This window comes from Procambarus clarkii, chromosome 48 (genome assembly GCF_040958095.1).
Source record: "Procambarus clarkii isolate CNS0578487 chromosome 48, FALCON_Pclarkii_2.0, whole genome shotgun sequence".
Lineage (NCBI taxonomy): Eukaryota > Metazoa > Arthropoda > Malacostraca > Decapoda > Cambaridae > Procambarus > Procambarus clarkii.
Window position 1 is genome coordinate 8,866,628 of NC_091197.1, and position 14,941 is coordinate 8,881,568.

Genomic DNA, 14,941 nt, shown 5'->3' on the forward strand with positions numbered 1-14,941 from the left:
GCAAGTTATTGACTATATTCCCCGACAAGTGGGGTATACCTCTCCGTGTATATATCCCTTGAGTAACACTTATGATCAGTGTATAATCTAATGCACTTTACAGACTTAAGTATACATAAATACTTTACTTAAGTCTGAGTAATTATTTTATAACATCTACAAGGGCCCACACTTTATCTTGGTGGGAAACAGTATTCAACTAATTCCAAAATAATTTCTTAGGGAACAGAAACAGCCAGGAACATTGCTAATATATTTATAAGATTTACAATGTATAAAACAGTATATTTAATACCGCAGTACCTGTAAGCTATAGACATATCTGGAGGGAACATAACTCGTAAATATAATACAGTGGCAATATTAACTAAACAAATGTGTTTAGGCACGGATACATAGATGAAGTGGTGGAGGCAGACTCCATATACAGCTTTAAATGTAGCTATGACACAGCCTTGGCTTTGGAATCTATTCACCAGTCTATTATGGATTGAGAGGTGGGGACCCAAGAGCCGTGGCTCAACCTCCCACAAATACAGTTAGGCGAGTATATAGAAAATAATAAAGAGACAATAAATGGGTTTAAAAAAATACTGCTGCATTGTGGTCAAAATTAACAAGAAATCACAAAGAGCTTTGCACTGTAATCGTTTTCTTCATCATAGCCTATCAAGAAACAGGAAGCCTATCAAGTTCGACGAGGACCCCCCGCCCCTCCTGAGCCTCTTCATCTGGCCCCTCCCGCGAAGGGTGTACGACACCCTTCCCCAAGATGACCCATAACAGTTAACCAACTCTCAGGCACCTAGTTACTGCTAGGGTGAAACAGAGGCTTCGAAATGTACAAAAAAACGTCCATAAAAGCTACGTCCTATACAGGAATCGAACCGATTACCAATTAGTTGTGAGCCGAGTATGCCAATGACTGTTGGGTACCGAGAGCTAAACACACATGTGTCTCGTGTGTTTACATGCCACTTGGGGCACACGTGCCATAGGTTCGCTACTCCGTTAAGCTTACACAGGCTTCCTATCCTCGACTATGGGAAACCATTAACTCTTACAGTCAGATCCAACAGGTTCCTTCTTAATAATATAAGTGAACCCTGTCTGGAATTGATTTTAAAATAGATTTACAATATAAAAAAAAATACTGAAGGGATTCACCTAAAAGTAATTAAAGACTGTCAACTAAGATCTATTCTATGATTGGATATTAACTTAGTATCTATATCTAGAAATTATGAGACAATTATAACTAAGCAACTGTGTTGTGAAAATGTTAATAATATCAGTTCCTAGTGGTCCCTCGCTTATAGTTTACTTAGTACAAGCAAAAGGAAACCTTCATTTATTACATTATTTTAATCAGAAACGATTCATTGATTCTGAAAATCCATGTAAAGCTTTCACAATGAAAAGTAAACAATCATTTACGACAACATTGTAAATTGTTAAGATTAAGAGTGCTTCTTCAGTTGAACTTGAGATCTAGAGAGCCTCGTGAATTGACCTTAAGGATATGTAGTGCTTCCTGAGTTGACCTTAAGATCTGAGGTGCCTTGTGAACTGACCTTAAGATCAAATGTTTAGAATGTTGATCTTGAGATCTAGAAAGTTTCGCAATAAACCATCTTTGTGACAAGCGACATGTTGCTTTGATATTTGTGTGGTGGTCTTGTCTCGGTTGACAAGACATAACCAGTCTTGGTAGGCGTCTGCGTGTGGCTTTAGCAGGCACCTATGTTTGCGGAGGCATCTGGTGGCGGTCTTAGCAGATATCAATGGCATCTCACAGCTGCCAGAGGACCAAATATAATCCACTGGACACAATATGCTCTACTAACGTTAAATCAACGATGTTTCAATGTTACACCAACGTCATTTGCCCAGATTTGTCCCTTATGGAATGAGCAGCACCGAAAGGAACCCAATCACCTACTGTCTGATTAGATTTCGCAATCTCATGTTTTCCTGAAGATGTGGAGGAAGGTGTTGAGGAACATAGAGGGACGCACCCACAGGCTCGCCATTACTTGAGTCCTCGGGAATACTGTTGGGTGACCTCTTGGTAACGCCATTTGCAATATCCGAGGATGAGCTGTGGAAGATATCGTTGGTCATCTGCTTTGGGACGTTGTTAGACATACCATTTATTAACCCGACTGGCGCACCAATGTAACACATGTTTGTAAGGTAGTCTCTTCTTCCGTTTCCTCGAGCTTCTCCCTAAAATATAAAACTTTTGTCACATTAAATTGTTTTAATTTGCATGCGGATCTGTCTATGGTAAAACATGCAGCTATGTAATTAGTCCAGTCACTAGCCACTAAAGTCTCTGAATTAATGATGTGTCTACATAAGTACGTATCAAAATAAAATAATGACTACTTACAATGACTGGTGGAGACTATAGATCAAAAGATCAATATAGCTAGGAATCATAACACCAAATTTTGAGAATAAGATTGAATCTGACAAAGTTTGCAGCTAACTTTGTATGGCTGAGATGAACACCACAATCCTTAGAGTGCAGCTTATGTCAATTATGTTTTTCACTAAATAAATTTATGACAATTAGTTTTGGCTAATAGATACTGTACCTTGAATTTAGAAGATTTGATATTTCTCTGGTTATTTTCGCGCCAAAAAATATAAATTGCGTTATAATAGTAATTAATTATTATTTTTTTTAAGAGCACATGACATTATCATGCACATAGTTATTAAAAATTTATATTTGGGACAACTTAATGTTTTTTCTTTAGTTTACCATATTTATTGTGCTCTCCACTTCTTCCTATAAGAGAAAATTGTAAATTATGGGGTAACTCTTCCCTTCAAATTTCAGAACGTATTAAGTCAATATCAGAATGTAATTATTATAGTAGATGAACTTATAGCTAGTTGCTTAGACAGAGTTGGTTTGTTTCTGTAATGAGGCAAGTATTTTCTCCCCTGATTCCATGTATGACTAACCATCCTGTGAGATGGGAGTATTAGATGAACTTATACTTAATTTTTGATCTACACTGTGTAATCTTTCATATAGAATAGGGTAGAAGCCCATTACTGTGTTTACCTATGCTTGTTAATAACAAAATATGAATTTCTGTTTATCCAAGGAAATATGAATTTTTGTTCTCTGTTTTTAATTCTTATTTTGAAGGAAATAACTCACGAATCTGTCGAATTATTTTATAATTCCCTAAATGGAGACACATAAACAAAAAAAAGGTGTAACACATTTCTCTGAGTATATAGTAACTAAGTGACTGTAACCTATCCACCGCTGCCCACTAGATGGGGGGGGGGCGGTGTACAGGATAAACACATCAATTGTGACACTAGCTCTCCACATATGTCAGTTGCTTAATTTAGAAACTGTACTTGTGGTCGGTCTCGAGCCCATTGTTGATGTGAAGATGTGCATTGAATTTTGTAACTAAACTTGACTTACTATTTTTGTAACTAAACTTGTTTGTTTTGTAACTTAGTCCTGAAAGCATAAAATATAAACTACATATTAAATACGGGAGTTCACATGACCTGGTCCTTGCCGCGTTTCCGGTACGCCTTGATGTAGAAGTCAGTGAAGAGGATGAAGAAGAGAGCAGCGAAGCCACAGAGCCACCGTACGAACACTGACGGCACATCACACTCCAGGAACATCAGCTGAAATACATAAGTCACCGCCTCGATCACTAGTAAACATACATTATTCTCGCTCTCTTCCCTACAAAGAGCCGAAGCACGACCCCCCCTCAAGCACCACTAGATGAGCACAGGGACATACACACTGAAAAGTGTATATGTCCCTATGTATATATAAACGTGTACAGGAGGCATCACGGCTCCTGTGGATTTTCTCATTGATTACAATGGTGAAGTTGCATGTCGTAAAGGCACTAATAATAGGGAAGAGGATATCATATGATACAGTGCGAGTTTGAAGCACAAGGTAGGAAACTATGAGGATGAATTTAAGTACTTTTTGGTTTTACTTTTGAATAAGGCGCAGGTTGTACATAGCTAACCAGTTGGTTGGACAGCTTTGTAATTCGTTAGGGAGTAAGTCCATAGACTGGATCCCTTTATTTGGGTGGAGTGTTTGCACAGATTTAGTTTGACTCTGGGGATATCAAAGAGATATTTATGTCTGGTGGTGATCATGAGTTCTATTACATCTGTCAAGGAAGAGTTTCGGATCAAGATTTGCATTTAGGAACAAGGTTTTGTACACTAAATAGCACAAGAGAATGTGTGGAGTGAGTGTATGTTTAGTATGTTTAGGGATTTAAATAGAGGGGCTGTGTGTTGTCTGAAGACACCGTTTGTTATTGTTCTGATAGCATATTTTTGCTGAGTGATGATGGGCTTGAGGTAATTTGCAGTGGTTGAACCCCATGCACAGATACCGTATGTAAGATGGGGGATAGATTAGGGAGTAATCATAATATCTGATTTTAGAGAGAATACCGAGAGTTTTTGGGCTGTGTTTTATGTGGGTGGTGAAGTTGAGTCTCTTGTCTATGTATATACCAAGGAACTTTCCATCATTATTATTGCTGATGTTAACATTGTCTATCTGAAGCTGAATTTCATTTGATATTTGCTTCCAAATAAAATATAGTAAATTTCTTCTATGTTTAGTGTGAATTTGTTGGTTGACATCCACGGTGGACTTTTTTTTTAATTCGTTATTTACATCATTATTTAGTGTGTGTGGGTGTTGAGGTCAGATTAGATGAAGGTAGTATCGTCAGCAAATAGTATAGGCTTAAGAATGTTAGAGACATTAGGCAGATCATTGATGTATATAAGAAATAGGAGAGGTACCAGGATGCTGCCCTGTGGCACTCCTACGGTTAATGGTATAGTGGAGGAGGTTATATCATTGATGGCTACATATTGGTGTCTGTCACTAAGATAGGATCGAATATAGTTCAGAGCAAGGCCTCGGATTCCATAATGGTGAAGTTTAAGTAAGAGATAGTTAATTGTTTACTGTATCGACGTCCTCTCTCAGGTCAACGAAGAGCCCAACTGGGAACTCATTTTTGTCAAGGTCTGTACTCACCTAGTTGTGTTTGCGGGGGTTGAGCTCTGGCTCTTTGGTCCCGCCTCTCAACCGTCAATCAACTGATGTACAGATTCCTGAGCCTACTGGGCTCTGTCATATCTACATTTGAAACTGTGTATGGAGTGAGCCTCCACCACATCACTTCCTAGTGCATTCCATTTACTAACTACTCTGACACTGAAAAAGTTCTTTCTAATGTGTAGGTGTCTTGCTGTCCCCGACTGTGGGAATTTTGAGAATGTATACCACCAGATGCCACTATAAAGTCAACAATCACTGCTTCATATAGGCCTTCTGCAGTGTCTTTACACTTTTGTCCTCACCGAGAGAGAGTGGAAGAATATGGCTGTGAACTGGACCATCTGGAGGGTGGTGAGGTACTTCTTCCACCAGAGGAAGGGACGGACTCGGGGCCCCATGGCCGCCAGCAGGTAGTACGAGTACATGACGGCGTGGACGAAGGCGTTCAGGAACCCCATGAAGGTGCTGTGACCGCCTGGGGGAATATATAGGGATCTGTTATTATCATCAAACCCTCATCAGGTGAGGGATTAATTACTCATATATACTCTCGCAACGGCTCCAGGAAGTCACTGCTATCCCTGCTTCCGGATCCATCAGCTCCTTGACAACCACTTACCTCGTCCCTGCAGGAGACCGGGCCAACCTAACCTCGATAACGGTACTATCCTCCTCTTTAGCGACTATCCTTTCCTTATTCTTACCTGCTCCTCACATCACTTTCTTACCTGCATTTCACTTCTCATCTTTCTCTCTCTCTCTCTCTCTCTCTCTCTCTCTCTCTCTTACCTTATATATTTGCTAGCACCTTCCTCTCTTCTCTCACACAACTTGAGAATGGTCCAAGACGGACCGAAACGTCGTCGCGTCTCCGCCTTCTGAGCTGTGGTTTGGTCTTCATTTCTTCAACCGCGTTAATGTGACTCATCGTGTGAGTAAGGAGAGACTCACCTGGTTGATATAGGACGCCAAACCACACACTCGAAGGCATCAATGAGTGGTGAGTGACGTGGAGCAGCGAGATGTGCTCATGTTTCTTGTTGAGCACGAAGAACACCTGAAGAACATCACACAGGTGAGTCATGAGAACCATCTAAGATGTTCAGCACAAAAAGAACACCTGAAGAACATACATCACACAGGGGAGTCATGCGAACTACTTGAGGTGTATTTCCACGTTTAAAGTGTCTTTGCCAACACAAGTTTGCACTTTAACCGAAAGATATAGTAAGTGATCATTAGTAGATCTTGTCCACAGGTGTTAAACAGGTGGAAACTCCAGATGACGTCATCACTGATGAGTAACCCACCACACGTCAGAAAATGATGAAACGACGAAGACGTTTCGCTTGACGGAGCGAAACGTCGTCGTCTCTTCATCTTCTAATGTGTGGTTTTGGTCATCATATCTTTATCATCATATCATAAACGGCTACGTTTATGTCACTCGTCGCTGACGTCATCATTGAAATTGAAATTGAAATAAGTTTATTGTGGTAAAATACACACAAAGGGATGAGGCAGCTCAAGCTATTCTCACCCCGTTCAGTACATCGTGTTAATATATACATACACACATCACAAACAATAAACATATTACCAAACAGACGTCATCATTGTTCAGATAATCTAGACTAATGCTTCGCTTGTGGAATGACTCAATTATACAAAACATATATACCTACTATGAGACAGTATAATCAGAACCTCTAATATTTTATTTAAATCAAGTATTATTAATATTATGAGAAAAAAACAGTTGGATTCGAACTCACGAGAAGGGTTCGAATGAGCACCCTGGGGGTACTCCCAAGCACAGACCTCACACCACTGGATTCACGTTCGAATCCTTATCATGCCTTCAGCTGATTTTCCCTTTGATACATCACGTTAATGTGAGTTCTTTATGCATTATCAAATATATTTATATTTTTAACACACGGATACATACGCATACACACAACTGAGCAAGTGTTGGGATGGATGAGGTAATACCCCTCTGGGAGGAAACAGAAAGTAATGGGCTCACCATAGCCCGTGCTTCATGGAACGTTTTGTTCTCGGTAGCTGAATCTTAAACAACAACACTTGAGTTGTGAGAGGTATGTCAACAACCTGGCGGAGGCGACAGAATCACACGTGTCCTTGTTTTCAGATGATACAAGATCTATTGGAGGTATGGCACTGGAAACAGATCGTATGGCACTGGAAACAGATCGTATGGCACTGGAAACAGATCGTATGGCACTGGAAACAGATCGTATGGCACTGGAAACAAATCGTATGACACTGGAAATAGATCGTATGGCACTGGAAACAGATCGTATGGCACTGGAAACAGATCGTATGGCACTGGAAACAGATCGTATGGCACTGGAAACAGATCGTATGGCACTGGAAACAGATCGTATGGCACTGGAAACAGATCGTATGACACTGGAAACAGATCGTATGGCACTGGAAACAGATCGTATGGCACTGGAAACAGATCGTATGGCACTGGAAACAGACCGTATGGCACTGGAAACAGATCGTATGACACTGGAAACAGATCGTATGGCACTGGAAACAGATCGTATGGCACTGGAAACAGATCGTATGGCACTGGAAACAGATCGTATGGCACTGGAAACAGATCGTATGGCACTGGAAACAGATCGTATGGCACTGGAAACAGATCGTATGGCACTGGAAACAGATCGTAAACAGATCGTATGGCACTGGAAACAGATCGTATGGCACTGGAAACAGATCGTATGGCACTGGAAACAGATCGTATGGCACTGGAAACAGATCGTATGGCACTGGAAACAGACCGTATGGCACTGGAAACAGACCGTATGGCACTGGAAACAGACCGTATGACACCAGAAACAGACCGTATGACACTGGAAACAGACCGTATGGCACTGGAAACAGATCGTATGGCACTGGAAACAGATCGTATGGCACTGGAAACAGATCGTATGGCACTGGAAAAAGATCGTATGGCACTGGAAAAAGATCGTATGGCACTGGAAAAAGATCGTATGGCACTGGAAACAGATCGTATGACACTGGAAACAGAGTACACGACAATATGCTCACTCATTAACATGTTGTGATGGGATCAAGTCCCCTCGAGAAACATCACTCTCCATCACCAGCCTTTTAGCATCTTACAACTATGTACGGGATTCTGGACATTGTTATTGTACAAACTATAATGTTCACTGAGCCTCTTGGAGTAAGAACTTGCTATTTGCATATACACATCAATTATTCCGCTTCCCCGTCTAAGGGGTTCCATTGCAGTGGCAATATCATTAATAATATTCGATCTGGTATGTGTAATAATACTTGTGAAAAGTATATATTTGATATGGCTCTCCCATTAGCCAGCTGCATCGTGCGGCTCAGAAGCTCTTCGGAAACTTTACATGTAGCTATTCTTATTATCATTTTTTGATATAGTGACCAGCGTTTTTTGAGGCAACTTTACCTGTGGTATATTTCAAGAGTTCTTCTACTCCCCCTAGCTCAGCTTGGGCCCTTGGCTTGCTTGATGATAATTTTATTAATCACTTTATTTCTGCAAAGAATTTCGAAAACTTTAATAGATTTACTATATAATGTAAAAACTATGTAATATTTACTTGAATTTACCTTGAGGGGCCACCATATCTAGTGGCCTCAATGGGGACAGGATGCCTGCGACTTGTGAAAGTTCCCCTCCCATTATTCCTGAATATATGTGACGTAATTATAATTAAAGCTTGTTGAAGCATATTAACCACATTTTGTGGTTGAGTAATTACTGTGGTTGAGAGAACAGATCTCTTACCCTGTCCATGTTAGACAGACGGGAATGTCTGTCTGTATATTGGTTACCATTGTATACACACTACTGTGTGTATACAATGGAATGCACTGTATGCATTGTGCAATGGAATGCACAATGTACTGGAATGCATTAGGGGGTGATGTGGTGGAGGCTGACTCCATACACAGTTTCAAGTGTAGATATGACAGAGCCCGATAGGCTCAAGAATCTGTACACCTGTTGATTGACGGTTGAGAGGCGGGACCAAAGAGCCAGAGCTCAACCCCCGCAAACACAACTAGGTGAGTACTGTCACCTTGTGTGGGTGAGTGCTGTGTGCTCACTACACAGTGTGTGGCCTCGCAGTAAACATCAAAGTGTTGGTCATTATTGCAAAAGGATGACCACGTCAGTGCTAGAACAGTCTCCGTAGTGTAGTGGTAAGCCACTCGCCTGGCGTTCCGCGAGCGCTTTGTCATGGGTTCGTATCCTGGCCGGGGAGGATTTACTGGGCGCAAATCCTTAACTGTAGCCTCTACTTAATTCAACAGTAAAATGAGTACTTGGTTGTAACAACGATTCTTCGCGGCAGGGGATCGTATTCCAGGGACCAGATTCAAGAAAGCACTTACGAACCTGTACATCTTTTCTCAATCTTTGGCGGCTTTGTTTACAATTATTAAACAGTTAATGAGCTCCGAAGCACCAGGAGGCTGTTTATAACAATAACAACAGTTGAATAGGAAGTGTTCATGCTTGTAAACTGTTTAATAAATGTAACCAAAGCCGTCAAAGATTGAGGAAAGATGTACACGTTCGTAAGTGCTTGCGTAAGTGCTTTCGTGAATCTGGCCCCAGGGACCTGCCCGAAACGCTACGCGTACTAGTGGCTGTACAAGAATGTAACAACTCTTGTATATATCTCAAAAAAATAAAATAAACTACAAACTATTAGGTAACATTATGTTGGGTTAAATCTGGTTACATTACGTTAGGTTAAGTTGCGTTACATTAGGTTGGGTTACGTTAGGCTAGGATAGCTAGGTTATGTTAGATTAAGTTACGTTAAGTTAGGATAGGTTACGTTAGTTTATGTTAGGCTAGGTTATGTTGGGTTAAAGTCAGGTTACATGGGTTAGGTTAAGGCTAGTTAGGGTTAAGTTAGGTTAAAGTCAGGTTACATTGGTTTAGGTTAAGGCCAGTTAGGGTTAAGTTACAATTTACTTACAGTGTCGATGAAGTCAATGAACTTGGAGAAGAAGTACCAGTACACGATGTTCAGCATCTGTAGGAGGCCACACGTGTTAAACAATTACAGGTGTGTAGAGGTGACAGCTGTGCTGCTTGAAGGGACAGGAAGGGGGAACTACCGGCAGGAGAAAGCTGGTAGTACACTCAAAAGCACTCGGAAGGGGTCAGGATAAGGATTTGGGATGGGACGGGATGGGAGGAAAGGAATGGTGCCCAACCACTTATGTAGACAGTCGGGGATTGAACGCTCGATCTGCATGAAGCGAGACCGTCGGTCTACCGTCCAGCCCAAGTGGTTGGGCGAAAGTGCAGCAGAAGGTGACACAAAGTGCATCAAGAACAATAAAGTGTAACATAGGTTTTAAAACATGGTTCCCCCATAGCAGAGGACCGGAAGCCCGTTCGACTTATCGAGGTCACCCCCCCCCCCCCACCTTTAAACAACGACTGACGTCACTAATAATGCTACCCACAACAGCAGCCTAACTCCCAAACCACCAGTTTAGTATTAAGTGCAAGATAATCTGCTCAAACGACTCCCTGCCCATTAAAACGAAAATCAAACCGGGAAGCAAGCGGTTGTGAACTAATATTTTGATTTATCAGAAAGAGAGAAAACGGAACTCAGCGTAGCATAGACTCACCCGCGTGGCTTGTGGGTTATCAGAGAAGTCACATGGCTGACAGAAGAGCTTGTAACTGTTGAACCAGCCACTCATGCCACCCTGGTCACACAAACAGTGGAATGTGAGAGGAAATACCTAACTGTCGCTACCCACACGGGCAGTTAATGACGTTGATATTATAAATGGACGTCGAAAACATCGATCCAATGAGGATTTTTTTCAACGTTGACTCAATGTTGATTAATCGCTGAACCAACGTTGATTAAACGCTGAACCAACGTTAATTAAACGCTGAACCGAGGTTGATTAAGCGCTGAACCAACGTTGATTAAACACTGAAGCACCGTTGATTAAATGCTGAACCAACGTTGATTTAATGCTTAGCCAACGTTCATCTCACGTTACGCAGACCTATTTTGTCCGCCAGGAACCTCATATCACACGACAAAAATTTCAAAGTCAAAATACAAAAAAATACATTTTACCATAAATTCGAAATATATATTTTTTATTATTATATTAAATCGATGCTTAGAATAGTTTGTATTTACATTCTTATTGTTTTAAGTCTATTGAAGACGGTATATAAAAATGTTCTCAAAGTTAACATAAAAAAAACTGATGCTAACTGATAACTGATAACTCTAACTGTAACTGATAACTCTAACACAGACTTTGTAGTTTAAACAATATTTCGGGATGTTGGAATTACCAGATCAAATAAAAATGTTACACTTATGGCAAAATCCTTCAAAAATGTTGACTAATTTCAAGAAACCATCGATCTCAGAATTTTCTATGTTCTTATGAATGAGGGCTTTTCTTACCTCATAAAAAATCCAGGTAGAAAACACGACCTGAAACGCGTTATAGACAATCATAACACGCTTCAACCCGGAGACAGGCTGCTTGGAGCGCATGTAGAGGGGCCCCCACCAGGTGACGACGGCGATGTAGAGGAGGGAGGCGATGAGGGCCGGATAGGGGGACTTCATGAGGAGCCATGAGTGTTGACGGGGGTCTGGGGGCAGCTGGCTCGCCACCGTCAGGTCCCCGTACATGAAGCTGAGGATCGTTATTCCTGCCGCCCATTTCCCATTGGATCGTAGCTCCTCCAGGGCATCTTTGTCAAAACAGTGATCTCGAATATAAACAAACATTTTACGTGCGTTGATCGAATCAGCGTTCTTGGATACCCAATGGCTCAAGAACGCGGGTTCGATCCCATTGTACGGCATTAATATTTCCTCATAGAGACATCACATTATTGGGGTCTCATTGTACGCGCCAATATTCATGGCTATCTTCAGGAGAAATATACGAAGCTCACACACAGAATACCTTTATCTTGTTCCTGGTCTGAGATGCGCTGGGGGGCTGGGGAAGGCGCCATGCTGGGGGTCCTCTGGTCGCTGTGTGACGGAGCCATGTCAGGGACGTACCTGATCCTCCAGAGGACCTCTTAACACTTCACCTGGAGAGAAGAGATTCAATAGTCAGTCAACTAGTGTCCGGACCGAGTACTGCAATTGAAGAATTTCTACTTAAGTCTAAACTATAACTGTTTCAAGTAATTCTTGAAATATTGGAAGAAATTTATCTTTTCTTAGAAGAAGCAGGTTTCAGTATGCCATTGGCTAAAGAAAACGCAGAGCTGAAGACGCCTCGATGCTCTACGCTCTCCATTCTTGGATATAGTTTGGTGATTGCTCAAATGGGTTGTTACAATTTGAATAACGTCGAACCGATCGAATTAACATGTTCCAAATTCTTGGAAAACCTTGGAATGTATTTCTACACCCGTAACATTCATTGATACCGCCATCCGTGGTTAGTTTATTGTGAACCCCATACTCTCATGTGAGTAGTAGTTTATTGTGCCCCCTATACTCATCCTCTGAACGGTTGTTTATTGTGCACCCCATACTCATCCAGTGAACGGTAGTTTGTTGTGCACCCCATACTCTACCTGTTAACGTAAACGCCAAACGTTTTCAGACGGAACAAAAAGACCTTAAACCACAAAACAATTAGTCAGGACGATTATGTCAAGACATAAATCCGTCAGCAATCATCAGTTCAGCCTCTGGCATATTTGACATCTAACAATCCAAAATTCAAGTGAATCAAGCAAACATTTTGGCTCGAAGATGAATTCAAAATTTTTTTCCATTATGTGGGTAAAAAGTAGAGTATTTATCTTTTAAAAATTCATGGTAAAAATGAGAGAGAGAGAGAGAGAGAGAGAGAGAGAGAGAGAGAGAGAGAGAGAGAGAGAGAGAGAGAGAGAGAGAGAGAGAGAGAGAGAGAGAGAGAGAGAGAGTTTGTGTATTTTAGGTCTAAGCCATACATGCAGGTGGGCCATACACCGGTATCACAGCTTAATAACTCCAGTGGTTGACAGGTCATGAGACCAAGGCCCCAGGGAGGAGGTTAAAAGCACAAGATGGGGAGAGAGAGAGGGAAGATGAGGGGTCAGTGAGGTCACGGGTCATAGGTCAGATCATCAAGATGAGAAGAATGGGGAAATTTTTCTTCTCCAGCAAGAAAACTTGAGAAAAAAAAGTGGTGGTGAGACAGACAAAGAGCTTCTGCGCTCTCTGTCAGCTAACTGGGGACAGAAGTTATTATTATTTTTTTAAGTTTTGACCCGAAGGGCGAGTTTATTGGGCGGATCCACTCATCGTTTGAGTGACTGTCTCAAGTGAACAGCTTCTCAAACAAGAAGATTCATATGTGTCAACCCTTAAAAACTAACGTTATCTCGCGGGTACAAAATGGGGGAATTTTTCTTGAGAACAGCATTTATATATGACAGTACTTTCCTAACGCACACAACGTGAGGTTGGCGTCTACTGCACACTGTGTAATATACATGTGTGTGTGCGTGTGTGTGTGTGTGTGTGTGTGTGTGTGTGTGTGTGTGTGTGTGTGTGTGTGTGTGTGTGTGTGTGTGTGTGTGTGTGTACTCACCTAGTTGTGTTTGCGGGGGGTTGAGCTCCGGCTCTTTGGTCCCGCCTCTCAACCGTCAATCAACAGGTGTACAGATTCCTGAGCCTATCGGGCTCTGTCATATCTAAATTTGAAACTGTGTATGGAGTCAGCCTCCACCACATCACCCCCTAATGCCCGTGTGTGTGTGTGTGTGTGTTTTATTGAATATGACTGCATACTCCCTGTTATTTTCTTGTTTATGGCTTCAGTTCCTCTGACTAATGAGTGCTCCTGCATATTAGTTTAATTAGAAGACGATTTCTTCAAACAACTTTAGGGTTGACTGAAAGAAAAATTAACTTGTAGAAAGTCTTACACTTATTATAAATATGTACAGCGCCAGCACGCTGAGCACTCGCGCATACCACCATTAACATGACCTCTGACCGGATGGTAATTTAAATTTACAGAAGAGAAAGGTGATCAAACACAGGTAAGAAAAGAAGCAAGTCTGTTCCGTCCGCCCGGCCGCCTCCCTTCCCAGCCGGGCGGCGCGGCTTTCTCCGCCGCTACGTCACTACAGTGTCTTGTGGTGGGGATTCCATGGGCACCAGTACAATCATGGGCACTTATACAATCGCAGGTGGTGCATGGGGGTTCCATGGGCACTTATACAATCGCTGGTGGTGCATGGAGGTTCCATGGGCACCAGTGCAATCATGGGCACTTATACACTCGCTGGTGGTGCATGGGGGTTCCATGGGCACTTATACAATCGCTGGTGGTGCATGGAGGTTCCATGGGCACCAATGCAATCATGGGCACTTATACAATCGCAGGTGGTGCATGGGGGTTCCACGGGCACTTATACACTAGCTGGTGGTGCATGGAGGTTCCAGGGGCACCAATACAATCATGGGCACTTATACAATCACTGGTGGTGCATGGGGGTTCCACGGGCACCAATACAATCATGGGCACTTATACAATCACTGGTGGTGGATGGGGGTTCCACGAGCATCAAAGTGTTAAATAACAAGTTGTACAACGAATTAAGTGTTATATGACAACTGGACAACATGCAACAGTAAGGGACGCGGAAATTAAGCAACACCATAAAGAGTGGCAGCTTGTATACATTGAGACTTACAATAAATTGAGACTTATTGTAAGATGTAAAACAGTTGTAAAACAGGAAATGGTAATGCACAATGTAGTTGATAA

At 41.8% G+C, this 14,941-nt stretch overlaps 1 protein-coding gene across 6 annotated transcripts in view; it reads right to left on the bottom strand.

The window, feature by feature from the left end:
• Positions 1–239: 239 nt before the first annotated feature.
• LOC123764749 (very long chain fatty acid elongase 7) overlaps positions 240–14,941 on the bottom strand; it is a 142,451-nt gene continuing 127,749 nt past the window's right edge. For all 6 annotated transcript variants that reach the window (XM_069302569.1, XM_069302570.1, XM_069302572.1 and 3 more), the window contains exons 2-9: positions 12,125–12,257; positions 11,611–11,906; positions 10,802–10,882; positions 10,135–10,191; positions 6,056–6,161; positions 5,407–5,579; positions 3,550–3,675; positions 240–2,229 (exon numbers count right to left, since the gene is read on the bottom strand). In XM_069302569.1, the coding sequence (XP_069158670.1) occupies positions 1,939–2,229; positions 3,550–3,675; positions 5,407–5,579; positions 6,056–6,161; positions 10,135–10,191; positions 10,802–10,882; positions 11,611–11,906; positions 12,125–12,212 (1,218 nt within the window). In that variant the 5' untranslated portion in view covers positions 12,213–12,257 and the 3' untranslated portion in view covers positions 240–1,938. The remainder of the gene's footprint in view (positions 2,230–3,549; positions 3,676–5,406; positions 5,580–6,055; positions 6,162–10,134; positions 10,192–10,801; positions 10,883–11,610; positions 11,907–12,124; positions 12,258–14,941) is intronic.